Below are 26,328 nucleotides of genomic sequence, written 5' to 3'. Positions count from 1 at the left end.
TATCACCAAATAGCCTTTTTCTTACAGGTTTCTTAGCTATTGGATTCAAACACCAACTCATTTTTAGCCAGCTTCCCTTTTAAAATCATATTTTGTTTATGTGCTACATAAAAGAACACATTGTTGATATATTGATTGCACATATATTTTAATCCTATTGTAAGCTGCTTAGCTAGGCACTTAGGCATTCATAAATATGTAATTCAAAATAGATTTGAACGTTTCGGTCTCTGGCTGCCAGGTAGAAATTAAAAATGGATGCCACCTCTTCCATTTACAGTCCTTTTGCACAATGCAATACATTCTTTCTGTCACAAAGGAAGCCTTGAACTGGTGTACAGCCCTACTCTGTGTACAGTAATAAGTTCACCAGTTCCTGAATTAAGCCTTCTCTCAGGGATACTAACACAAGGCTATGGAGCCTGTTTGGATCACTTATTATTTGTTCATTTGTACAAAGATTCTCTGATGATGGGCCGGTGCATATGTGTGTGTGTCTGTGTGTATACACAAAATAGCCACCAAAAAGCACTTCCACTATGTTTGAGTTCAGTTATTGCACTAATGGTTGTCTGAATTTGGCTTCAGATATTGTGTGAATCCAACTATTATCATCTGTCAATCATATTTTATTCTTTAGTGGGTTGTGAAACTCAGCCAACCATTGGATTTCCAACAAAACATGGCTAAACAAATAATTGTTTAAGAACCAGTTCTATTATACCGGTACTTTTAAAACAGATATGTGATAAATCACTAGAAAGTTGAATAGTTAAGAGTTCTGGAATTGATAAGGTAAAAGTAAAGGTTTCCCTCACACATACGTGCTAGTTGTTCCCGACTCTAGGGGGCAGTGCTCATCTCCGTTTCAAAGCTGAAGAGCCAGCGCTGTCCAAAGACGTCTCTGGGTCATGTGGCTGGCATAACTAAACGCCAAAGGCACCCGGAACGCTGTTATCTTCCCACCAAAGGTGGTCCCTATTTTTCTACTTGCATTTTTACGTGCTTTCGAACTGCTAGGTTGGCAGAAGCTGGGACAAGTAACAGGAGCTCACCCCATTACGCGGCACTAGGGATTCGAACCGCTGAACTGTCGACCTTTCAATCGACAAGCTCAGTGTCTTAGCCTCTGAGCCACTGCAGAATTGATACAAGTTACTTATTCACCTAAAACGCAACCAGTTAATGAGTTTCTAGCTTTCACATTCTACCTGAGCCTTCCTAAAGGCATTCTACTAACTTTGGAAGCACGATGTTGGGCTACAAGCTAGGACTAGTGTACTGTACAAATAAATTCCAAGGACCAGCCTAGATCAGACTCTTAGTCTGATCCTTCAAGAACATTTTCAAAACTTCATAATCTTATTTTTGCTTCTTATTGAGTATCAACCCCATGAAATACCAGACTTTGTGGCAGACTCATGACATATGGATTATATCCATTTCTACCTATCATTTTATTTTTTTGGCTGCCTGTATAATTTTGTTACTCAAAAGCAGAACAACAAAAGTATCATTGTTCCCAGGACAGGGGAACCAGTAATGAATATTCTCAGGAAGGAGAAACGATTTTCATTTGTCAGAAAAATCAAAATGCCCCTTGAAATAAGCAGTAGTTAAATTAAATTATTAGAGTTCCATTACCGATGGCATTTCAGACCAAATATTTCAAATATTATCTCAAACTGTAGTCGCTCCCAGAAGCTAAAATTAAATTTATTGTTGCATTGCTAAAAGCACAACTGAAATTAGACAAATTCTCCCCCTCAATATACACAATTACTAAAATATTTAGTGGTAAGGGGAATTATCCTAAAACATATTATAGCGTCTCTACAGGAAGCCCTCAACTTACAGTTTGAAGGTTTAAAATATCAGATAATGAAAAGTAAATATCATAGCAATAAAAACAGCTGCGCTGGTGGCCAAGTCAACTCCAAAACAATATTTATTTCATTGGGGCTTTCCTGGAATTCCTTTGCAAGCACAACAGACCAAGCTACAGTTGTTTCGCTGTGGTATCTGCCATACCTACCATTACATTTTCTAAAATCTTATGAGAAACAGAAGATATAACACAAGCATTTGGGAGGAAGCAGCTATTTCTTTTAATGTTAACAGGAATGAATGAATAAATGAAAGAGGAAAAAACAGTACAAACCACTGAGAAAATTACAATCAATTTTTAGTAATCTCTTAGTAAGAGGTTCACAGCAGGGGTGAAATCCAGCAGGTTCTGGCAGGTTCTGGAGAACGGGTAGTGGAAATTTTGAGTAGTTCTGAGAACCAGCGAATACCACCTCTGGCTGGCCCCAGAGTGGGGAGGGAATAGAGATTTTGCAATATCCTTCCCCCAGGAGTGGGGTGGGAATGGAGATTTTGCAGTATCCTTCCCCTGTCACACCCACAAAGCCACGCCCACCAAGCCACGCCCACAGAACTGGTAGTAAAAAAAATTGGATTTCACCACTGCAATAAAGTGAAGGCAGGATATGGCATACTGTAATGTCTTATACTAAATGAAAGCAGGTTTCAGTTGATCGTGAGGATGTTATTTTATTGATGGAGAGAACTTCTGTGATCAAGACTGTGTTCACAGTCAATATAAAAGCTACTGATAATCAAAGGGATCTAACCTGGAACCCTTATCTAAATTCCAAAACCTGCTTTTTGAATATATGATTCAAATAACCTTATTACTCTTAAGTAAGTCAGTAATTATTGTAGCATCAGCTTAGGAGCACTTGAATGAACAATAGATTTATTTATTTTTTAGTTAAAAAGGCTATCAAAAATACAGGAAGCAAAGTGTTATTCAAAATATTAGCAACAGCAGCATGCATTCTTGGGCAGAATTGCCCTATATCTACTAATTAATGCAGCATTAAATGGCATCAAAATCGTCCATAAAATTTGATTCTTCTTTCATTTCATTTCAGCACTCCGCTTGATTCACGGTTCCAGCTCTTTCAGGCTTTTTACGTGATGCGATCTTTCTGTGTAATTCACTTGGCAACGAGTGATCTTTGAAGATAACTGATTAAGAAAGAAAAAAACCAGCATGTGCATAATAAATAGTATAGTACTTTCAGAATGTTAAAATAAATTCTAAATTCTAAGATGAAAGGCGGGGAATCATCCTCAGGGATGAAGTGATTAAGCAAATGCTCATTGTACTAATATCAGGAAGCTGCATATTGGAAAGAGCGTCACAGTTCTTATTTCTTATATTATTCGTATTAATCGAATCTCTATTGCTGAAAAGTATGGCAAATAATAGTTCACTGTCATCTAGATATAAAATTAATCAGATAGTAATCAAGTACAATCCAACACAGTAATCCTCGATTTACGACTACAACTGAGCCCAAAATTTCTGTTGCTAAATGAGACATTTGTTAAGTAATTTTTGCTCTATTTTATGAACTTTCTTGCCACAGTTGTTAAGTGAACTACTGCTGCTGTTAAATTTGTAACACAGTTAAGTGAATCCGGCTTCCCCACTGACTTTGTCAGAAGATTGCAACAGGTGATCATATGACCTCGGGACCAGGCGTGGTATTAACTTACCTTCGTTACCAGTTCGCAAATGTGAGCGCACGCATGCGCAGAGGGTCAAAAATGGGACATGATGACGTCCGGGTGGGCGGGCGGAGCCTCCCACTGCCAGTGTTACCGGATCGTGAGATCCGGATAGAACCGGCTGAATTTCACCACTGCTCATGCAACCGACATAAATATGAGTCAGTGGCCAAGCGTCTGAATTTTGATCACATGATCATGAAGATGCTGCAATGATCATAAGTCTGAAAAACGGTCATAAGTCACTTTTTCGGTGCCGTTGTAACTTTAGTCACCAAATGAATTGTTGTAAGTCAGGAAATACCTGTACAAATGATCAAACCCACTGAAATAAGCCACAGAACGCCATAGTAAAGATGCAAGGAGAAGGATTGTTTCTTGGACTTTAGAGAGGATAATTTTCTGAATGTTTGCCTGTCCCAACCTTCTGTGCATAAGAAGGCAATTTTTCAGAAAGAAACAGTGTAATGCTCTTTAAAAAGGCTTGCTTGGAATATATAAATACAACATGGCATTTCCCTGAAACCTGAAGTAATGATTTAAGACAGAGGCTTGCTTCAAAGCTGGTAAGTGATTTCCAGATTTGGATGCTAACAGGAAACTAAAATTAAGTAGACGTTTCTTGATTTATCGAGGTATGCCATCAAAGAAACTACAGAGGAGTTGAATACACAAGCAAAAAAATATTTACATACATTAGCAACGTACCTACATCTGTTCCAAGCTCATAAAATGATGGGCTGACTCTCCCTTAGAATTTGTCTCCCAAAAGTCTGTTCTCCAGATTGTTCTCTCTGGTCAGGTTCCTATTTTGGGAAGAAATCAGACTGGTAGAAAGGTGATTAATGGCAAGGATACTATGTGGGCATGACTTTAAGCTAGTTATTTAGGACTGCACTCAGGAAGTTCTTAAATTCAGCAGAGTTGATTTACCATATTTTGATGTAACCTAAAACATTTTACAGTTTTTAAAAAATCTTCCCTTTATATGACAATGAAGTCCTAAAATTATCTAACTTCACTGTAGCTTGTACACTAACATAGAGTCAGTGCTGGATTACTTCGTCTCTACAAACTTGAAAACTTAAAAATGCCTTATTTTCTAAATACCTTCTTTTCTAATACCTTCTTTTCTAAGTCTTGCAATATGGAAAAGATCTGCCAAGTGCCAACCCAACCCATTTAAGTCTGATTCTGTCAAAAACATTGTAAGAATTGCTAAACTACAAGAATTGGATACAGCAATCCAACAGAGAAAGGGAAACAGTTCATTATCCTTACATCTGACCTATAGTTAGATGAGGGTATATGAAAAGTATATCTTATGAATATAGGTGGAGAAACAAAGATCAAAGGATTAGACAGAAAGAGCAAATGCCTGCATTTCTTCATTGCTGAAATGGGTGGTTCCCTTGAATATTAGCTTGAAAACGATAAACAGCTAAACAGGATTTTCTCTCTTTCTATTTTTATCCATATTCAGTTCTCTTATGTGTACTTGTGTGTTTCTATGTGAGTGGTTTCTGCATTATATGATTTCTGCTTGGGATAATAATTCAATTTAGATTAATTGGGGTGCCATTTTTCTACAAGTGTTCCATTTTGATGAAGAGTAATTATTTTTCCTTCCCTCCCCTTTTCTCTCTCCACTATCTTGTATCTGTCCATTATTTCAGAACCTGGATATAGGAAACACAGATACATAAATGTGCATATGTGTATTATATGTACCCATTTGTTAAGGGGTACAAATTGACATGCCAGAGAAGCATCATGGACAATTTTTGTTTTTACGTTTTTTACATATCGTTCCTCCTGGGAAATGGGAGGTTAATATCAGAAACTCTTAGGAGTATGGCCCTGGAATAATTTGTATAAAAATTCATTGTATTTATTTCTAAATGGCACAGAACTTTTAAAAGGCTTGGTATAAGGTCTGAGTGGCTTATAAAGTATTAAAGTTCCAAGTTTCTTAATTAATATTTTAAAGCCTTGAAACATTTCAAGACATGTCTAATCTAAATGTATATTTTTTCAGATCCATAGAGACACTTGAGCTGAATCACTTAGGGATGCTATTAGAATTGATTTAAATTTTAAATTTAGGCTTTGCAGATGAATCATCAAAGTCTCTAAATCACTTCATGATTTGGTAAAGTGAAAATCAATGCAATGAGAATCTGATATTTGGTAAAGGTAACTTCATACAAATTGCAGCAGGCTTTTGCTGCCTTCAAATTTCATTGTATTGGTAGCCCTGATAGGAAATATCAAATTCCAATAAGACAGACAGTCAGCCTATGCTGAGGATGTCAGACTGAAGATCGGTTTCATGTTCACAGAAATACTTTCACAACTCCTATATTTTGATGAGGTCAAGCTGGTTCTTGCTATCAGATCATATAACTCAGGGCTCTCAATCTATAGTCTGTTTTGCCAAGAAAGATTTAAAATCACAGACTGACAACCTGATGACTACGGCTGCTGACTCTAAAGGTGACTCCCTCACTTAGCATAGTGAATGTAGTGGAAATTAACTTAACTGTTTGCCTTTCTAGAGAGCCGTGGTGGTGCAATGGTGAGAATGCAGTAGTGCAGGCTAATTCTGCCCACTGTCAGCAGTTCAATCCTGACCAGCTCAAAGTTGACTCAGCCCTCCATCCTTCCAAGGTCAGTAAAATGAGGATCCAGATTGTTAGGGGCAATATGCTGATTCTGTAAACCCACTTAGGAAGGGCTGTAGAGCATTATAAAGTGACATATACCGTATTTTTCAGACTATAAGACCCACCGGTGTATAAGACGCACCAAGATTTCAAAGAGGTAAGCAAGAAAAAAACATTTCTGCCCTCCTCGGCCCCCAGGAGCACTCTGCAGGCCTCCCAAACCCTTTGCGTGCCCCGTTTTTTGCAAAAACGGGATGTGCAGCTCAGGGCTTTGGGAGGCCAAAAATTGCTGTATTAAGTGTATAAGATGCACCAACATTTCTTTTAAGGGGGAAAGAAGTGTGTTTTATACTACGAAAAATATGGTAAGTCTAAGTGCTATTGCTATGGTTATCTTGCTGTGCCTAAACTTCATGGAGTGACTTAGGACCTCCATTTATCTTAAAAACGTTTTAAAGCTTCAAATGATAAAGTGTCTCTCCTAAGCATGATGATAAATGTTAGAAACTGGAAGTACTGAAAAACAGTGGTTTAAAAAAAATACCTTTAGGTGCTGTTTTTGTCTGGCTGGAAATCTTGGCTGCTGCAACAGGTAAGCCAACATAAACACCTCCATAATCTCTTAATGAAAAAGACACGAAAGCCATGATTGGATGCCATAGTAAAAGTATAACCTTACACACAGCAAAATGTTTTAATCTTTTTTGGACCGTGTGTTACATTATTTAGTTTAAATGCTCTCTCAAAAGTGAAATTTGGGCACTCTGCACATTACTCATCCTACACTTAAGTATTACTCGTTCTGTTACATTAAAAATTACAATCCAAATTGTAACCTTTGGAGGGGCACTTGAGATATACTTAGGAGGGATATTTAAGCAAGAAGCTCCAGGTGTGTGTCTGCTTACGACTTCTAATTAGTCAAAGCACTTCACATACAAAAGCTCAATGCAGTCCTACAGCAACTATGAGACTAGTATTTGGGAGACTCCATGTTAGAGCATTTTTGCATTTTCCTCACAAAAAAGTGAGCAGGCTAAAATGAGTGGGATAACTTCACACACTCACTCTCAGCCACACATAGACACATATATATCAATGGGAAATAATCCACATATATGTATTCATATGTTCAGATTTACATGTGCCGTCGGCCAAACAATGTTGACTGGCGGCCCCTAGGGGGAGAGCCTTCTCTGTGGGGGCACCTATGATCTGGAATGAGCTTCTCCCGGAGATACGGAGGATCCCGGATCTGCGCACCTTCCTTCGCGCGCTTAAGACTTTTTTATTTCATCAAACTGGACTGGCCTAAACCTTCTCCCCTTTTTAAATGTAAATTTTAATTTGTTTTTAAATTATGGGGTATTTTAAATTTGTTCAGCCAAATTATTTAATTCGTTTTTAATTTATTTTTAAATTTTTGTATTTATGTGTTTTATCTTGTGGCTGTTCACCGCCCTGAGTCCTCCGGGAGAAGGGCGGTATAGAAATTTAATAAAATACAAATACAAAAATACAAAATACAAATACATACTTTTTCATATGAATGTATTACAAAGAAACATACTAATATACCCAGGTTAAAACTAGACCACACTTGAAGTCAGTTGCATAGAAACAAAATGGAGGGGAATTGTGACTCCCCTCCTCCCAAAGGACTCCCATGGAACAATTTACTTCTGAAAGAAAGTATTTCAATGGCTACCGGAAGCAGTTTTCTATATTAATAGCTTGGTAAAATAGAATGCTTGTTTTGTTGGTCAAGATATCTGATGGTTCTCCACAGATGCTAAGTCAGTATTATTATCTCTCCTAACGTATTCCTGTCATGTTCACAATACAAAATTGTTGAAGACATCTGCATCTTAGCTCAATATGTCAGCCATATGCTGGAAGAATGGCCTTGAGCTATCCAGAAGAGAACTTTTGAGAGAAAATGGTGAACTAAAGCTGTAAAATGCAAACACATGACCATGGGATGGTAAAAATGGCTTAAATGCAGCCCATTGTCAAGTACCATATTTTTCAGACTATAAGATGCTCCGGACTATAACACACACCTAGTTTTTGGGGAGGAAAACAAGATTAAAAAAATCTGCCTCTGCTTCCCAGCAATTTGCCTGATTTAGCACAAGCAGCTATTGGCGGTTGGATCTGCCTCCCGGAATACCATCGATCAGCTGTTCCAGGCTGCAGGGATTGCTGCCACCCATCAGCGCCAGCACCACCCATCACCGCTGCCACCTATCGCCGCCTCCACGTGCCCCATTTTCGCCACCATGTGTCCCATTTTCAGCCTTTGCGTGCCCCATTTTCAGCCTCTGGGCGGTCCATTTTCAGCCTGTTCCAGGAGGCAGGGATCCCAGCCACCGCTGCCTATCCCCGCCACCTGGAACGGGCCGAAAATGGGAAGTGCGGAGGCCGAAAATAGGACACATGGAGGCGGAGATAAGTGGCAGTGGTGATGGGCTACAGCGACGATGGGCGGCAGTGGCAATCGGCAGTAACGGTGGCAATGGGCGGCGGTGATTCCCACAGCCTGGAACACCCAATCGGTGGTATACTGGGAGGCAGATCCAACCACCAATCAGCTGCTCATTCTAAATCAGGCTGTGCTGAAGCTGACCAGGCTGTTTGCTGTTTGCTGCAAGGAAGCAAATTGCTGGGAGGCAGAGGCTGGCGGGTGGGGGCAGGCGGGTGGGCAGGGTTTCAGCAACATTCGCTTTATAAGACACACAGACATTTCCACCCACTTTGGGGGGGGGAAGTGCATCTTATAGTCCGAAAAATACGGTACCTCGTTTGGTCATGTGATTGCAGGGGGAGAACGGCTGTCAGAACTCTGAATCCAGATTGTAAATTGGTAAATCCATTGTAAATAAGTACTAAACAACAGTCGTAAGTTAAAGACTACCTTTATTGTGTTTATTGGTTTAGAAGAAAAATTAAAATACTTCATTAAAAACCAATTCTTTAATCTGTGGAGGTTATAATCCCTCTGTTGTAATATATCAGCATAAGACTATATAATACTTTCTGTCTCAATAAGTTTAATTGGATAACCTTGCATACCTTTCAATATTTTGTTCTTTACATCAGTCCATGTTGTTTTATTCCTTATAAAATGGCATGGGTATCTGGCTGAACCAAATGATATAAATTTTAAATCCAGAATTTCTTTGATGAAAATGAACATGCTTTTATAACAGGGCTACCAGATCTTGGCTGCAAAAATACAACAGCAAAGCGGTCATCTGTATTTTTTCCATTCCTGATCCAGTATCTTATTATCTGAATCAGCATAAATATTTGAAACAAGCATTTAATTATATTTGGATGTCAATATCCGCAGTGATAATCTGAGCACACAGAGGCTCATGGAGCATTCCTGTAATAAACTTGATACTATTATGAAACTATAATGCTGCAACTATTTCCCAGGGACAGACTACAAGACAATAAAATGACAGGTTTTCTTAGTTAAAATCTGAACTCCGATTGGACAAACAAATAGGAAGCTGTTGGATTGGGGCTTATAAAACACATTTTAAATAATTTTCTTGACTTCTTTCTCATGACATAGCAGCCTACTTTTGATCAATGCAATTTCAGTCCAGTTCATTGTCAACGCACCTCCTTTTGTCATCTTCTGACACTGATTCATCTGTTCTGCAATTAACAGAAAGAAAGAAGGAAGATTGCTTGTTTTATTTAATCCATTTACATATTGTAAGCAATACTGTAAAATAAAAATATACCGTGCATCGGATGTTTATTTATTATTTATTTATTAATTTTATTTCTATACCGCCCTTCTCCTGAAGGACTCAGGGCGGTGTACAGCCTAATTAAAAACACAAAGACAGACAAAATTTAAAAATAATTAAAATTATTAAATAATAGGCCCAATTTATAAAACCCCAAATTTAAAAACCCATTTAAAACCAATTAAAATCTTTACATTGATAGCCCAGCCTGGCGGAACAACATGGTTTTGAGGGCACAGCAAAATACACAGAGATCAGAGATTTTACGAATTTCTAGGGCAGTTCATTCCAAAGGGCAGGGGCTCCCACAGAGAAGGCCCTCCCCCTGGGTGTCGCCAGCCAACATAAACCAAAAATCACCTGATAGCCATTTAAAGTTAGAGCACTGCAAATTAAAAATCATTATAATATTAAAATATTTTACAATTTAAGTTTTGAATTTAAAAGTTAGTACATTTTAATAATTTAAAAGAAGCGTTTAAAAGCCCAACCTGGACCAGATCTCAAATCTCCTATATCTACGCTTCTCTTCAGGAAAGTACACGTGATCACTGCCATTTGAAAGACAGATATGGATCTTGTACAGCTGTGGTGGCGCAGTGGTTAGAATGCAGTACTGCAGGCTACTTCTGCTGACTGCTGGCTGCCTGCAATTTGGCTATTCAAATCTCACCAGGCTCAAGATTGACTCAGCCTTCCATTCTTCTGAGGTAGGTAAAATGAGGACCCAGATTGTTGGGGGCAATATGCTGACTCTGTAAACCGCTTAGATAGGGCTGTAAAATCACTGTGAAGCGGCATATAAATCTAAGTGCTACAGTGTTTCTCCAAAAAGACGACTCATCTTGAAAAGAAGCCCTATCAAGTTTTTGAGCGCATGCGATCAAATTAAGCCCACCCACAAAATTAGCCCTAATTAAGACCCCGCCCACCCCAGGGTTCAGGGGGTGCGGCAAGGCACACAAGTAAAAAATAAGCTAGGGTGGGGAGGGGGAACCGCCCTACTTACCAGGCCTCGCACACTCCGACACCTGCCTTGTCTTCTTCTGCAACCGTTTGCCACCACTCGCACACATTGCCCTGGCCTCTGTTTCACTTTCAGATGCCTGCCGGAAGGCATCTGCAGCCTATAACAAGTTCCGGTAGGCATCTGAAGGTGAAATGGAGGCCGGGGTGATGCTTGCGAGTGGCGAGTGGTGGCAAATGGCTGCAGAAGAAGTGGGCAACAGTGGGCTCCTGCTGGGCGGGACCGATGGTGCCACCGCCGCGAGGTGAGTCAATAATTAGAACCCTCCAAAAAGAAGGCCTAGCCGTTTTTCCAGGGGTCAAAAGAAAATAAGACCTGAAAAAGACGTGTTTCTTTTTGGAGAAACACGTTATTGCTATTGCTATTGGAAAGCTATCAGAAAACCTGCCTGCTGATTCACTGGAAGATCAAGCATCTGCTCACTTTTTATATCCACCCTATGTCAAGAGAGCTTACTGTGAACGTTTTTTGTCCATATATTTCAGGGAAGTTCTTTCCTGTTTTAATTGAAAGCTTCCTTTATTTTCTGAACATCATCACTTTATAGCGAAGGTTGTTGAGTCCGTGGTGGCACACCAACTTCCACAATTCCTGGAGGAAACAGATTATCTAGACCCGTACCAATCAGGCTTCAGGTGCAGACACAGCACGGAAACAGCATTGGTCGCCCTGGTGAATGATCCCTGGCGGGCCAGGGATAGGGATTATTCCTCTATCCTGGTCCTACTTGACCTCTCAGCGGCTTTTGATACAATCGACCATGGTATCCTACTGCGAAGACTTGGGGGGTTGGGGGTGGGGGGCACTGTTTTACAGTGGTTCTCCTCCTACCTCTTGGGTTGCACGCAATTTGTCTGGGCAGGGGGACAGAAATCCTCCCCAAGGCCCCTCATTTGTGGGGTACCTCAGGGATTGGTTCTCTCCCTCTTGCTCTTTAACATCTATATAAAGCCGCTGGGTGAGATCATTTGTAGTTTCGGGGTGAGGTATCAGCAATATGCTGATGATACCCAGCTTTACAACTCCACCCCAGACCAACCCAGGGATGCCCTTTCCGTGATGTCTAAGTGTCTGGAAGCAGTACAGGTCTGGATGGAACAGGCTCAAACTCAACCCCTCCAAGACGGAGTGGCTGTGGATGCCGGCATCCCCTGATCTAGTGACCCCATCACTCTTGATGGGAGGGGAGTTGCTTACTCCCTCTGAAAGGGTTTGCAATCTTGGGGTCCTCCTGGATTCACGGCTGTCCTTAGTTGACCACCTGACAGCCGTGACCAGCGGGGCTTTTGCGCAGGTTCACCTGGTGCGCCAGTTGCGACCTTTCCTAGATAGGGATGCCCTCCGTACAGTCACTCATGCTCTCGTTATCTCTCTTCTGGACTACTGCAATGCCCTCTACATGGGGCTGCCCTTGTGGTGCACCCGAAGGCTCCAGCTGGTCCAGAATGCAGCCGCACAGGTTGTTATGGGAGCTTCCCATTACTCCCGTGTTACACCTCTCCTGCAAGAGCTGCACTGGTTGCCGGTGGTCCTTCAGATCCGCTTCGGGGTACTTGCAGGACCACCTCCTACCGGCCTCCCACCGCCCAGTGTGCTCACATAGGACTGCCCATCTCCGGATGCCATCGGCCAGACAATGTTGCCTGTTGGTGCCCAGGATGAGGGTGTTCTCTGTGGCCGCACCGACCCTCTGGAACGAGTTACCCACTGGGCTCCAGATGGCCCCCAACCTCCGCTCTTTCCGTGGTGACCTGAAGATGTGGCTTTTTCAACAAATCTCCTGATCTGTTGGGGGTTTTAGTTTTTAACGGTCAGGGATTTTAATTGGATTATTTTAGTATTCATTTTACTGTCTTGTTGTTTTATTGTTGTGAGCCGCCCCGAGTCCTTCAGGAGAAGGGCGGCATATAAGTATGATAAAAATAAATAAATAAATAAATAAATCACCGCAAAGAGCTTTCTTCTTTCACTCAATTGCTGTCTGATACAGGTAGTCCTCGACTTATAACAGTTTGCTTAGTGACCTTTCAAAGTTAGAGTGGCACTGAAAAAAGTGACCATTTTTCATACTTATAACCATTGCAGCGTCTCCATGGTCTCATGATCAACCTTCATATGCTGGGCAACTGACTCATACTTATGATGGGTGCAGTGTCCTGGGGTCATGTGATCAGCTTTTGCGACCTTCTGACAAGCAAAGTCAATGGGGAAGATTCACTTAACAACCGTGTTACCTATTTAACAACTACAGTGATTCACTTAACAAACGTGGCAAAAGAAGTCATAAAAGGGGGTAAAATTCATTTAACAAATTTCTCACTAGTAACATAAATGTTGGGCTCAGTTGTAGTCATAAGTTGAGGACTAGCTGTATAACATTCACTGCGGTTTGCTATAGTGGCTCTCAGTGTTCAGTAGAGAAAGAGAAATTAGCAATGTTTTCAAGCCTGATTGAGTAAAGATCTACTACTTCCTTCTTTGTCAATAAGCATCTGAACACCTACTCTTTTCAGGTAGGTTCAGGAAAGCAACAGTAAATAGGAAACTTCTTGAGAATTCAGTGTTAATCAGTCCAGGCTCCAATAAAATAGCAGAGAGGTTATCTAAAAGGGCCTCCTCTAGTCTATCTCACTAACTCCTCTAGTCTATCTCACTAACTCCTATTGCTTCCTACAATATTTTCATCTTGTCTTCTGTCTATTGTCTCGTTTCTTTCTTCCACTACATAGCACCATGATGGCGAACCTGTGGCATGCGTGCCAGAGGTGGCACGCAGAGCCCTCTCTGTGGGCACGCGCACCATCAGCAGCTGCTCTTCTGGGTTCCATTGCGTGCATGCCTACCAGCCAGCTGCTCTCTTCCGGGTTCCACCGCGTGCACACCAGTGGTGAAATCCGGCCGGATCTATCCAGCTCGCGCGATCCAGTAGGGCTGGCGGCAGAAGGCTCTGCCCACCCGCCAGGATATCATCACACCCTATTTTTGACCCTCTGTACGAAGAGGCACGTGCGCTCACATTTCCGATCCAGTAGCGAAGGTAAGTGCATTTTACCCCTGGTGCACACATGTGCACGCGCTCCAGTTTCGGCACTTGGTGCTGAAGAGGTTAACCATCACTGCATTTTACCATTGCTACATTTAGAGCATGTAGATCATTAGATAGCACAATTTTCTACACTCCGGAGCCTTAGCACTGTTCCGTGCCAACTCACAACTAAGGCAGCTTCCTTGATTCATCTCACAGAAAGTCAATAAAAAGAGTTGGTATGAGTATCTCCTTTTATCAAGTACAAGAAAATGGGAAATTCCACAATAAACACATGCAGTTGGAACATGTAAATTCATTTTAGAAATTTTAAAATATGTCAGGACTTTGATATTAGTCCTACAGTGTTTTGCAACCTTAGCAAGATGTCTGGACTTCGACTCCCAGAATTCCCCATGCTGCCTGATGAATTCTGGAAGTTGATATCCACAGATTTTAAAGTTGCCAAGTTTAAACAACACTGCTCTAACAGTACCAGGAGTGGTATTCACTTACTTTCCCTATCGGTTCGCAAATGTGAGCACGCACGCGCCCTCTCTTCCCTCACATGTGTCCACGCATGCACCCGGCCTTCCATGTATGTACTTTGCTTGTGCACGCACCTTCCACGCATGCACCCAGCCTCAAAAATATGCCTAAATAGGATGGCATAGAGCTGGGGCGAGGGGGGGCGGGCCACTTGCGATTTCCGCTACCAATTCGGGTGAACCGGTCCGAACCGGCTGAATACTATCTCTGAACAGTACTGTACTAAACTGCAGCCTCCCGAGCACAAAATAGCAAAAGTAAATGCAACCAATAGTAACAATAATGAAGCAAAGTGTGAACTTTCACAGTTCCTACAAATAAGGATTAATAAGGAAAAATAAGGGGGGGAAAATAAGAATTTGTTAGACGAAAAATCATTTAAGAAATTACTTTGCAAAATCATAATAATCATACCTTGACTACAGCATATATTGAGAAACTCTATATTTAAAGAAACCATGAAAAAAGTTCCTTTTATAAACAGTTTGATTCAAAGCACTTAACAAATTAGTAGAATCATATATCTTAAAATACAGAGTTTTCTATATTTCTTGGCATCGTTTTAGTGGTCATCTGGATTTTTGCATCCCAGATTTAAACCCTTATAATGTGGTTTATTTGATTTATGAGGCTGTCAACTTTTTTTTAAAGAGGGCAAGGAGTTTTAACTTGTAATAAATAACAAATTGCAAATCCCACCTCATATTTACTGACAGACAGCCAATTGGCATCAGAATTTCAATCAACATTCACCAGGGAAAGTTGAGTTATATCATATAGGTACAGAGAAGTGGCTCAATTTCTAAATTTTTTGCTGGATTTATGAGATTTATGATAGTTTTTTTATTTAAAAAAAGATGGAACTTCTGTGCAATGGAGCAAGCAGGTGTGTGCTAAGAAAAAGGGAAAAAAGCTGAATTATTTCCAGCCTCTGATTAAAATGGAGTTTACAAGAAACAATTTTAACAGAGATGGTATTTATTTTAAGGGTCCGATCTATATATATATAAAAGCAAAAACCACTCATGCCGTAATCACGAAATCTCCAGAAGCATAAAGCCTACAAACTTGAAATTTGCCACGTATGTTCCTCTTGGCTTCTAGGTGCTCACTAAGAAAGGATTTTTCGAAATGACTATCAGAGTATTAGTATTTCCTATATTATTAATAACATGCTCTGATGCTAAGGAGTTCTACTCCCGCTCCCCACCTCAAAAGAAATCTGTTCCAAATGCAAAACACAAGCAGAGGAGACGAGTTTCACTTTCAGTTTTACTTTCACAGCAGCAAGCAGCTTTACTTCAGAACAGTTGAGCTAAGCCACGCCCAGCCTCCTTCTTGTCTCCTTCTTGCTCACACAGCAATACTGTTTCAGTTTCCAAATATCCCTCAACTCTCTCACACACTGACAGGCTGCTAACCAGATAAATATCGATGGATGCTGCGAGCTGGGACATTCTACTCCCCCTCCCCGTCTGTTCCAACTGCCAGTTGCATTATATTAACACACTCTGATGCTACTGAGTTACACATTCTGCATTAAGTTTCAGGCTGTAAGTGTCAATTTATCAAGCCCGAGCACATAGTTTCGTAGCGAAGCATGGGCGTCCAGCTACTTGAATTATGAAAGGTAGAGTGCAAAGTACAATTTTAAACGTATCTCCTTGTGTCTAAATAGGAAGGAGAATAAGTAGAGCCTTGTGGCAAGTACCCACTACTTTTACACCCTTTAAGCTTTTCCATTCTTTCTAATAGATGAAATCATAAAATATCTGTAATTTGGGGCATTTCAAGTATCTAATTAATCAATATAATGATATTCTAAGTGCAATTACATTGCAAAGAATAATCAATTTCACAGCTCAAGGAACGAAGTATTCTGTTTCTTCCATGCCATTAATAGTTTGAGAAATATCTTGGACTTGATTAGACCTCCTGCTAGAAAATATTGAAAAGACACAACTCAAAGAAGAGATAATGGTTGTGTAATACAGGTGTTCAGATGAATACACATGTTGTTGCACACTAGTGAAACAGATTTTAGTATACTTTGAAATTAGTCTATTTTGGTGTATCTGTTATACTTTTTACTTTTTTTACTTCTTCTGTTCAGTCATGATTGATTCTCAAAGACTGCCTGGACAAGTCCTTGCAAGGTTTTTCAGAAGTGATTTGCTATTGCCTCCTTCCTAGGGCTGAGAGAGAGTGACTGGCCCAAGGCCACCCAGGTGGCTTTGTGACCAAGGCAGGATTAGACCTCACAGTCTCCCAGTTTCTGACCTGGTGCTTTAACCATTACATTAAATTGGCTCTCATTATAGCTTTACGGTCTTTTTAATGGTTTTTCTATGGATTTGCATTTGGAAAAGGGCAAGGTGCATTTCTGGTGACAATCTAGGTATGATTATTTTATAGTAAACATTTTGATGACTCAGTATTTATTTATTTATTTATTTATTTATTTATTTATTCGATTTCTCTAGCCGCCCATCTCAGTCAATGACTGGGTGTCTTACAATTTTTTTAAAAAAAGGCAATTAAAAATGCTAAAAACATTTAAAAACAATAAAAATACTAGAAAGATTAAATGCACATAGGAGCAAGATGCTTGGCCAGTTAGCAATACAGTCAGGAAACGGGATCCTTAATGCACTCGGGACCCCAGGCATGGGAACATAGACAGATTTTTAGGACCTTATGAAAGGCTAGCAGAATTGGGCCATTCTGATCTCCGAAGGGAGGATGTTCCATAGGGCAGGAATAACTGCAGAAAAAAAAAGCTTGTATTATATATTAGATAAGACCTACTGTATATTAAGTTTCTTTTTTTCTGACCAATTATCTCTGCCCAATCTACAGGAATTTTTAAGATTTTCTGTTTTGACTTCCATGGCAAGCTATGTGCAATATCATAACAGACCAGTGCCATCTTGTGGTCTACTGAATACTGCATTGTGTTTTATTTTTGCAATTCTCTTTTAAAATATTGTCCCAAATGTCTGTCATTTTTTAAAAACAATTGTAACCAACACTTTTTGGATTTTAATATGCAAAGTTAAAAATAATTTATTTCTTTATCTATTTCTTTTATATTTATTTTATTTTATTTATTTTATTACAAAAATCTATGTACCCTAAATCCATGGAACTCTGGGCAGCAAACAGTTTTCATATTTTATCTTTTCTCCGTTCCAAATAAAATTTGATTTTGTTTATTTCTGCTGAGATTATTCTGTCTCTCAAGGAGGAGAAGGGCCAGATATCTAGTTACCTGATTCTAAACCACACATCTAAGAATTTATAGCATATAAAGTATTTCATTTTTCCATGTTTATCTTTTCAATAAACATGGCAGTACAAGTTATGGGAGCCCTCTCTCATTCTTACACCAGGGTTAGGGGGAGGATATCAGGTGATGCATCCTGTTAAAGATAGGTAGGGGGAGCAGTACCTATCAACCAGTTGCACCAAGACATTCTCTGGGGCTAGAGTACAAAAGCTCAGAGGGTTTCAAGAGGAGGCAGAAGTTCCCCTTCCACTCTATAATCTCAGATACATAAGCCTTTAAGAACAACAACAACATATGATTCATCAGTGACATCTTCTCCTTCACTACATTTTTTTCTTGAGAAATCCTTACCTATTAATTTGTCATTGGCTAAGCTTTGATTAGCTTCTGGCTACAAAATGGTCACAAATTTTTAGATATGAGCACTTTGCATTTTCAGCTTCACATAGATGTTCCGAGAATGATGTTTCTAAGGCACTTATGACTACTATTATAATTGGATTCACAAGTATTGTAATTTCATTTCTGCCTAATTGTCCCCGACTAAACAAAACCCATTGCTTCGTCGTCATCCAATTCTTGTAATACCTGTTCTACCAATAAGACAACCTTAAGAGAAAGCGTGCAATTATTATTATTATTTCATTATGAGACTGGTTTGCAAAATAAGCCACAACTGATTGGGTTAACACAACATATTAAACCATGACTTATATAACACAAAACCTGGGTTCATGCGTCACACTAAGCCAAAATCAAGAAATCACATTTTGGTTGGCATGAACAAATAAAGACTAGGTTCCTAAAACATCTTAAGTCAGGGATGTCCAACCTTGGCAACATTTAAGACTTGTGGACTTCAAAACATCCCCAGCCAATATGGCTGCCTGGGGAATTCTGGGAGTTGATCAGGGGTGAAATTCACTTACCTTTCCTACCGGTTCACAAATGTGCACACACCATTGTTTGCGCATGTGCAAAGCCTTTAGAGGCTGAAAATCGTAGCAAAAAAGGGACATCATGATGTCTGTGTGAGTGGATGGGGCTTTGTGCAGTCGGCTCTACTGTATCACGTAATCCAGTAAGAAACAGCTGAAGTTCACCCCTGGAGTTGATGTCCCTGGTCTAAACTATCAATAAGCAACCCACATTTCAAGTTAGCAGGAGTTTGTAGTAGTACCGGTATATACATGCTAATATACCATCCCTGTCCTAATATTCCTTTTTACTCTTACTCTTTTCATGTATTCAAATTATGTTTATACTTTTACCTGTTATCTTATATATGCTTGACAAATAAAATAAAATAAAATAAAAACATGCTAAGTCATGCAACATGCTTTTGTAACATGCTATGTCATTCGACATACCAAGTTGTACGAACATAATAATTGTAGTTTGGTTTTGGTGCCTTCAAATCAGTTTTTGATTCTGGTGATTACCTGGACTGGTCCTTGCAGTTTTCTTGACAAGTTTTTTCAGAAGTGGTTTACCATTGCCTCCCTCATAGGCCTAAGAGAGTGGGACTGGCCAAGGTCACCCAACTGTCCTTGTGCCTTAAGGGTGCACTAGAACTCATGGTTTCCAGCTTTTAGCCTGATATTTAACCACAATACCAAACAGGCTTTTTTGTTCAATAAACTGTGGCTAAACAAAATAGGGCTTAGCGTGATCTAATTGACAATCTACTCAAACTACTTAGAAGCTATCTTGATCTTGTTATGTATTCTGTAATACTTGGAAAACATAACAGAAAATAGAAAAAACATATCAAAATATATACTTACATTACTTTTGATGTTGCTGTGGTACCTGGAATGAAAAAAATGTGAAAACATGTTTGTGAACTTAGAAGTTACATTTTTCCCTCCATATATCTGACCAACAGTAGTTATGGGAAGCCTAAAATGACCCCCTTTCAAGAACAGTGACTTCCAATGTTCTGCAAATATCATTCATTTTTCCCACCTCCACTTTCTTTAGTAAGATCAGTTTCAGGATAATTTAATCAGGAAACCATTGTCCATGGTTTAATATGTTGTGTTAACTGTGAATACATCTAGACCTTTCACATTCACAAAGCTTTTTCTCACCTTGCTACTTATTTGCCCACAATTTGATTCAGTCAAATCATTCAGGCAAATCATTGCCTACAAAAGCAAAATATTTTATTTGTTCCAGCTGGGTATGGAGCAGGAACTTTGCACAGGAGTGAGAATACAATCAGACATCAGGTAAAAAATAATTAGGATGGTAAAAACAATCACGTTGATGCACCTATTTTGTTTATAAACCAGACTGATGACCTCACAGCCTTAGCCTAAAACAGCCATTACCGTAGAAATTTTCTGCATTAAGTGCTGCATCTGCATAAAATCTCTTTTAGTGTTTCCGGTAGCTGACTGAAAGTGTTAGAAGAGGCTTCTGTCCATGCCCAGAATAAAGTATAGAAGCTTTTATGTTATTAAAAGTGCTAGCTTGAGCCTGTGAGGCCATGAAAAACAAATCAACATGTACTTTTGCTCCATGTTTTGTTTTGTTTTTTCCCAAGGACTGGACACACAATAACATAGCAGATATGTACGCAATGCTTTACAGCAGCGGTCACCAACAGGTGGTCCATGGACCACTGGTGGTCCGTGAGAAAATTTTGGTGGTCCGCAGAAAAATTATTTGCATTTTTTATATTGCACTAAAACAGGGGTCCTCAAACTATGGCCCCTGGGACAGATACGTACAATGAATGTTTGTGTTTCTGCAGAGAGTCTCGCCCTTCGGGCCTCCTTAGGACCCCCTTTTTGTGTGGGTCAGAGTGGGGCAGAAATTTCGACTTGGGGTCTGCTTCAGCCTCCTGGTGCGGGGCTTTGGGCAAAGGCTGGAGGGAAGAGGGCCTTGTTCCAATGAGACTGCATCATGCCTGGAACTGGCTGTCCATCTCAGCCCTCTGTGCCTCCAGGCACAGGTACCTGGCCTTGCACTCCCACATGTCTTCCCTCTGCTTGGAAAGCCTATGCTCGTAGTCCTCAGTGAGGTGCTTCTGCCAAGCCTCCATCTTAGTCAGATCCAATTTGAACTGAGCCAGCTGTTTTGCCAACTATTTCCCATGGTGGCTGCTTAGCTCCAACAACTGCTTCCTGTTGGGGCCCTAAGGAGCCTGGGTGGGGAGGCGAGGAGTGGCAGGGAGGGGAGGGGTGAGTAGAGGCCAGTGAGGCACCCCTCAACATGAGTGACCGAGTTGGCCACACCCACCCAGTCACATGACCACCTAGCCACACCCACCCAGCCAGTCATTAGGCAGATCATATTAGTGGTCCGCGGGATTTAAAATTATGCATTTAGTGGTCCCTGAGGTCCGAAAGGTTTGTGACCCTGCTTTACAGGACACACCTTCTCCAACAACAGGCTCTGGTTGCTGTCAAGCTCCAGGCCGAACTCCTACCAGGATATGCTGCTCACTATAGATTGTGCTCCTGGCAGTTGACTTATACTCTCCTTGCCTCCGTGTAATAGCTGCCAATCTCCAGACATTGCTTCCACTTCCTAGTTTGCTTGCCATTTTCTGATCTCCCTTTTTTCTACACACCTACGCACACTCTGTCTTAGGATTTGTTTTTGTAAGCTAAAGGCCTGGGTGGGGTGAAGCTATCTCTGAACATCAGCACATCCTTGAAAATGCCAGGGTGTAGCTTAAATAGTCAGGTAGCTGAAATACTGTTTGTGAGTAAGATTGTGAGTAAAGTAGTGAGTGAGTGAATGCACAAGGAAAGTAGGGTGGGAAGCAGTTCTGCCTGGCTGCAGCTGCTTTTCCCAAGCACAAACTACTATCCCTGCTTCACTTCCTCACACATGAGGATGACACATTGCTTCATGGAACTACTTAATACGGCAATTCAGTCAAATCACTGTGAAATTGAATCACTCCTTCAAAGCTTTGCACAGCTTTACTAGTTAGTAAATTAGGGGTTTATGACTTAATGGACTGTGTAAGGCTAACAACAATGGCTCATTTAACAAAGCAAGTTTTTGGCTTTTACAGATAAGAAAATAAACACATCTTCGTTGCTTGTTTAGACCAATTTCTAGTTTATTTGTAAATATGCTGCCAGGCACAAATAACCATGAGTATTCGTTGCATTTAAAGCACAGAAGAATGTATTACTGTAACTTATACACAAGAATCTAGTCAATTAAAGGTCAATCCTAAAGTGGCACAAGATAAAGATCAATGGAATTCATGGGGCGCGGGACTCTTCTGGCAACACAATGACTCCAAACTTATAGCGTAGTTAACTCCGCCCTCCAGCTCTGCCTGCTTTGCTGCATATGCTTTTGTAAATTGATTAGTGTACACAGGTGTTCAGAGGAATAATTGGAAAATTCAAAACAGTGACCGTGCATCACCCACTTTTTACATGTGCCATATTTGCAATGCGCATAAAAGAAACAGGATTTTGATTTTAATTTTAATTTTAATTTTTTTTAACTTCCCTACAGATGCTCTTATATAAAATGAGTTATATAAAAAGCAACAGTAGCTAGAAAGATGTCAGGAAACTACAAACAAATTATTTACTCGTGTTTGCATATCATTGTAAGAAGTAAGCACACATCCTTCTCCTAGGAAAATGAGATATTTTAGGAAATATTAAAAGGGCAGAATATTTCCCCTAAAAGGGAGGCAGAAACTCCACCACCACCCCCTTTATCAATGGGCCATTAAGGCCTGACCCAGTCTATTCAACATAACAAAGATCTACCTTCTTCAGGCGGAGCCATAGTATGAATTGTCCAAAGCCCTTTCATTACATCATCACCCAGCAAGATTCATCCAAACTTAACACACAAACAACCTAAAAAGCTAGCTATGACCTCTGACAGCAACCAATCAGGATACTCTTCCTGTGCCCTAGGAAGTTCAAAGCCAGAGGGGGTATAAAACCCAGGGACTCTCAGCATATCTTCCATTTTCTGCCCAGGACCTCAAGCCTTAAACCTTCTTTCCAAGCAACTTCCATGAATCCAGTGTCTTTTTCCCCACTTGGAACTGAACCCAGAGGGACATTTCTTCCAACACATTCTAATCAAGCAACAAACAATGATGCCATTCTGTGCTTGATTGCCTTAAAGCAACTTATGTTTTATTCAATGACTACAGTTTGCACATCATTACATTTTAAATAGGGGTTCTCATCTTTTGGGGGGGAAGACAGTTTGGAGTTGTGGCTGCCTTGGAGAAACCGTGTCTATTTGTGGAATGGCCATCACTGTGAGTACCTTGCCTGATTGGTAAAACCCAAACCTACCTGTTAAGATACTTTTTCAAACAGTTGTTCCCCAAAAGAGGAGAATTCAGGTAAGCCTTGGTATATACAGTAACACAACTCCATAGTATCTATTCTGTGCTCTGCTTACAGTAATTCATGTTCTTGTAACCTCTAGGCTAGACCATTGGAACATACTCTACATGGGGCTGCCCCTGAAGACCATTTGAAAATTTCAACTGATGCAGAATGTGGCTGCATGCGTAGTAAATAGTGCCAGATGTACAGAACACGTAACAACACTTCTGCATGAACTACATTGGTTACCAGAATGTTTCCGGATGCAATTTAAGTTACTGGTATAAAATCCTGCATGGCTCGAGAGTGCGGTACCTGAGGGCTCAGCTTTTTTCCAAGAGTCTCTACCTGTCCAACTAGGTGGAGCATAGTAGGCATGCTGCAGATCCTGTCAGGCAGAGTGCCAGCTAATGGAGACCATAAGACAAGCTTTTTTTTTCTGCAGTGATTCCTGCTCTAAGGAACATCTTCCCTTCGGAGATCAGAATGCCCCCAATTTTGCTAGCCTTTCATAAGGTCCTAAAAATCTGTCTATGTTCCCATGCCTGGGGTCCCGAGTGCATTAAGGATCCCGTTTCCCGACTGTATTGCTAACCGGCCAAGCATCTTGTTCCTATGTGCATTTAATCTTTTTAGCATTTTTAATTGCCTTTAAAAAAAATTGTAAGCCACCCAGTCATTGACTGAGATGGGTGGCTAGAGAAATTGAATTAATAAATAAATACTGAGTCATCAAAATGTTTACTCTAAAATAATCATACCTAGATTGTCACCAGAAATGCACCTTGCCCTTTTCCAAATGCAAATCCATAGAAAAACCATTAAAAAGACCGTAAAGCTATAATGAGAGCCAGTTTAATATAATGGTTAAAACATCAGGTCAGAAACCGAGAGATTGTGAATTCTAATCCTGCCTTGGTCACAAAGCCACCTGGGTGGCCTTCGGCCAGTCACTCTCTCTCAGCTCTAAGAAGGAAGCAATAGCAAATCACCTCTGAAAAACCTTGCAGAGACTTGTCCTGGCAGTCTTTGAGAATCAATCATGACTGAACAGAAGAAGTAAAAAAAGTAAAAAGTATAACAGATACACCAAAATAGACTAATTTCAAAGTATACTAAAATCTGCTTCATTAGTGTACAACAATAGATGTATTCATCTGAACACCTATATTACACAACCATTATCTCTTCTTTGAGTTGTGTCTTTTCAATATTTTCTAGCAGGAGGTCTAATCAAGTTCAAGATATTTCTCAAACTATTAATGGCATGGAAGAAACATAATAATTCATTCCTTGAGCTGTGAAATTGATTATTCTTTGCAATGTAATTGCACTTAGAATATCATTATATTGATTAATGAGATACTTGAAATGCCTCAAATTACAGATATTTTATGACTTAATCTATTAGAAAGAATGGAAAAGCTTAAAGGATGTAAAAGTAGTGGGTATTTGCCACAAGGCTCTACTTATTCTTCTTCCTATATAGACACAAGGAGATACGTTTAAAATTGTACTTTGCACTCTACATTTCATAATTCAATAGTCTTCCACCACTCCCAAGTGTTGACACATGAAGTCTGAAATAAATGCACTCAAAACTGTCTATTTTGAGGGAAAAGGGAATGAATATAACTGAATTGGGCAAAGAACACTAAAAATCTTAATGTTTATTTTCATCATTACTTTTTAAAGTGTCAATGTAAAACATATTCCCTTAGATTACAGTACAGGAAACATTTTTAAGATTAATGTTTGCATACAATGGAGAATATTAAAAGTAGAAAAAAGTAGAACTTAGAGTAGTATATGTATATCCAAAATTATGCTAACAGAACAAGGCGCATACTTATTTATAAGTCCCATTGAAATCAGTGGAGCAGCTTCAGTGTCACAAGGATGAAAAAAACATATATATTGTTAGGATTAAGCTGTGCTGATTTTAGTTAAGACTTGTTTCTGAACCAGCCACAACATTGGGATAGAATAGAATAGAATTCTTTATTGGCCAAGTGTGATTGGACACACAAGGTCTTTGGTGTATATGCTCTCAATGTACATAAGGAGAATAAAATACATTCATCGAGAATAAAAAGATACAACACTTAGTGATAATCAAGGTCACTAATAAGCTATCAAATCATACTATGAAACAAAGACAATATAAATTGAAAGATACAAGCAACATGGTTATAGTAATAAGTGGGAAGAGATAAGATACTAGTAAGGAAGAGAAGAATAATAGTAATAGAGTCTTAGTAAATTATTTGACAGTGTTGTGGGAATTAGTTGATTACAGTATGATTAGCAATCATACTGTAATCATTTACAAAGCAAGAGTGATAAATATACGTGATGGTGCAATTAAAATAATTGAATATGTTGTCTTAGGCACAAATAAATCCTCAAAGCTATTTCGTTCCTGCAGAAAAAGAGGAAAGGCATGCATGCATTGCTGCCACGCCCTCCACACACACCCAGCAGACAAACACAGACAGTTTGCCCCCCACCCCAGCCTCTTCTTGCCTCCCCAAAACTGCTACAGCAGAACTTTCTTTCCAGTTCTAGAAGTGCGCGCCCGCGCGCTCTTCCTTCTCCTCGCCAGGCGCAAAAGAAAAACAGCAGCTTCTAGGACAGATGGAGCCTCTTCCTCCTCCAGTAGTTTCTCTCTTTTTAAAAAAATTCCATTCACTCGACTCTATTTCTTGACCCGCGACTCCTCCTGTCCTTTGCCGCCACCCCACTCCGGAGTCTTCCAGCTTTCCCCTCCCACTCCCGTTTTGCGTGCGCCTTTTCCTGCACCGCCTTATTCCGCGCTCACCTTTGCTGCCAGCGCTGGTGACCGTGGAGTTCCCACAGCCCATCGCTGGCAACTCCAGCCGGTTCCCTCGCTGGGGCGCGCTTCGAGCGAAGCCCCCCCCCCCCCGAGGAGGACTCCACTCCTCCCGAAACAGCCTGGAACGACAAAACGATCCGCTTCGTAGTGCGGCGACAAGGGGGCGGGGATGGAGAAGACGAGGAGATGATGGTAGAAGTCGCTGGAGGAGCGAGAGAAGAATCCGTGCCGAGGGGACCACTTGT

At 40.3% G+C, this 26,328-nt stretch overlaps 1 protein-coding gene across 6 annotated transcripts; it reads right to left on the bottom strand.

Moving 5' to 3' along the window:
* Window positions 1–1,930: 1,930 nt before the first annotated feature.
* C7H12orf75 (chromosome 7 C12orf75 homolog) lies at window positions 1,931–26,328 on the bottom strand. Of its 6 annotated transcripts, none has more exons than XM_087873802.1 (8): window positions 26,069–26,328; window positions 19,696–19,720; window positions 17,314–17,383; window positions 9,885–9,915; window positions 9,324–9,392; window positions 6,793–6,869; window positions 4,291–4,388; window positions 1,931–3,036 (listed from the first exon to the last, which is right to left on the bottom strand). In XM_087873802.1, the coding sequence occupies exons 1-7, from the start codon at window positions 26,109–26,111 to the stop codon at window positions 4,308–4,310; spliced, it is 396 nt and encodes a 131-aa protein (XP_087729928.1). In that variant the 5' UTR covers window positions 26,112–26,328; the 3' UTR covers window positions 1,931–3,036; window positions 4,291–4,307. The 6 variants fall into 6 exon arrangements, 4 of the variants coding, with proteins under 4 accessions (XP_087729928.1, XP_087729926.1, XP_087729927.1 ...); XM_087873799.1 differs by having other exon boundaries at window positions 2,912–3,036; window positions 4,295–4,388; window positions 26,069–26,255; XM_087873800.1 differs by lacking the exon at window positions 9,324–9,392 and having other exon boundaries at window positions 9,843–9,915; window positions 26,069–26,255.

Source organism: Pantherophis guttatus, chromosome 7 (genome assembly GCF_059756535.1).
Source record: "Pantherophis guttatus breed Tessera chromosome 7, ASM5975653v1, whole genome shotgun sequence".
Taxonomy (NCBI): domain Eukaryota; kingdom Metazoa; phylum Chordata; class Lepidosauria; order Squamata; family Colubridae; genus Pantherophis; species Pantherophis guttatus.
This window is presented reverse-complemented; position numbering and strand designations above follow the sequence as displayed.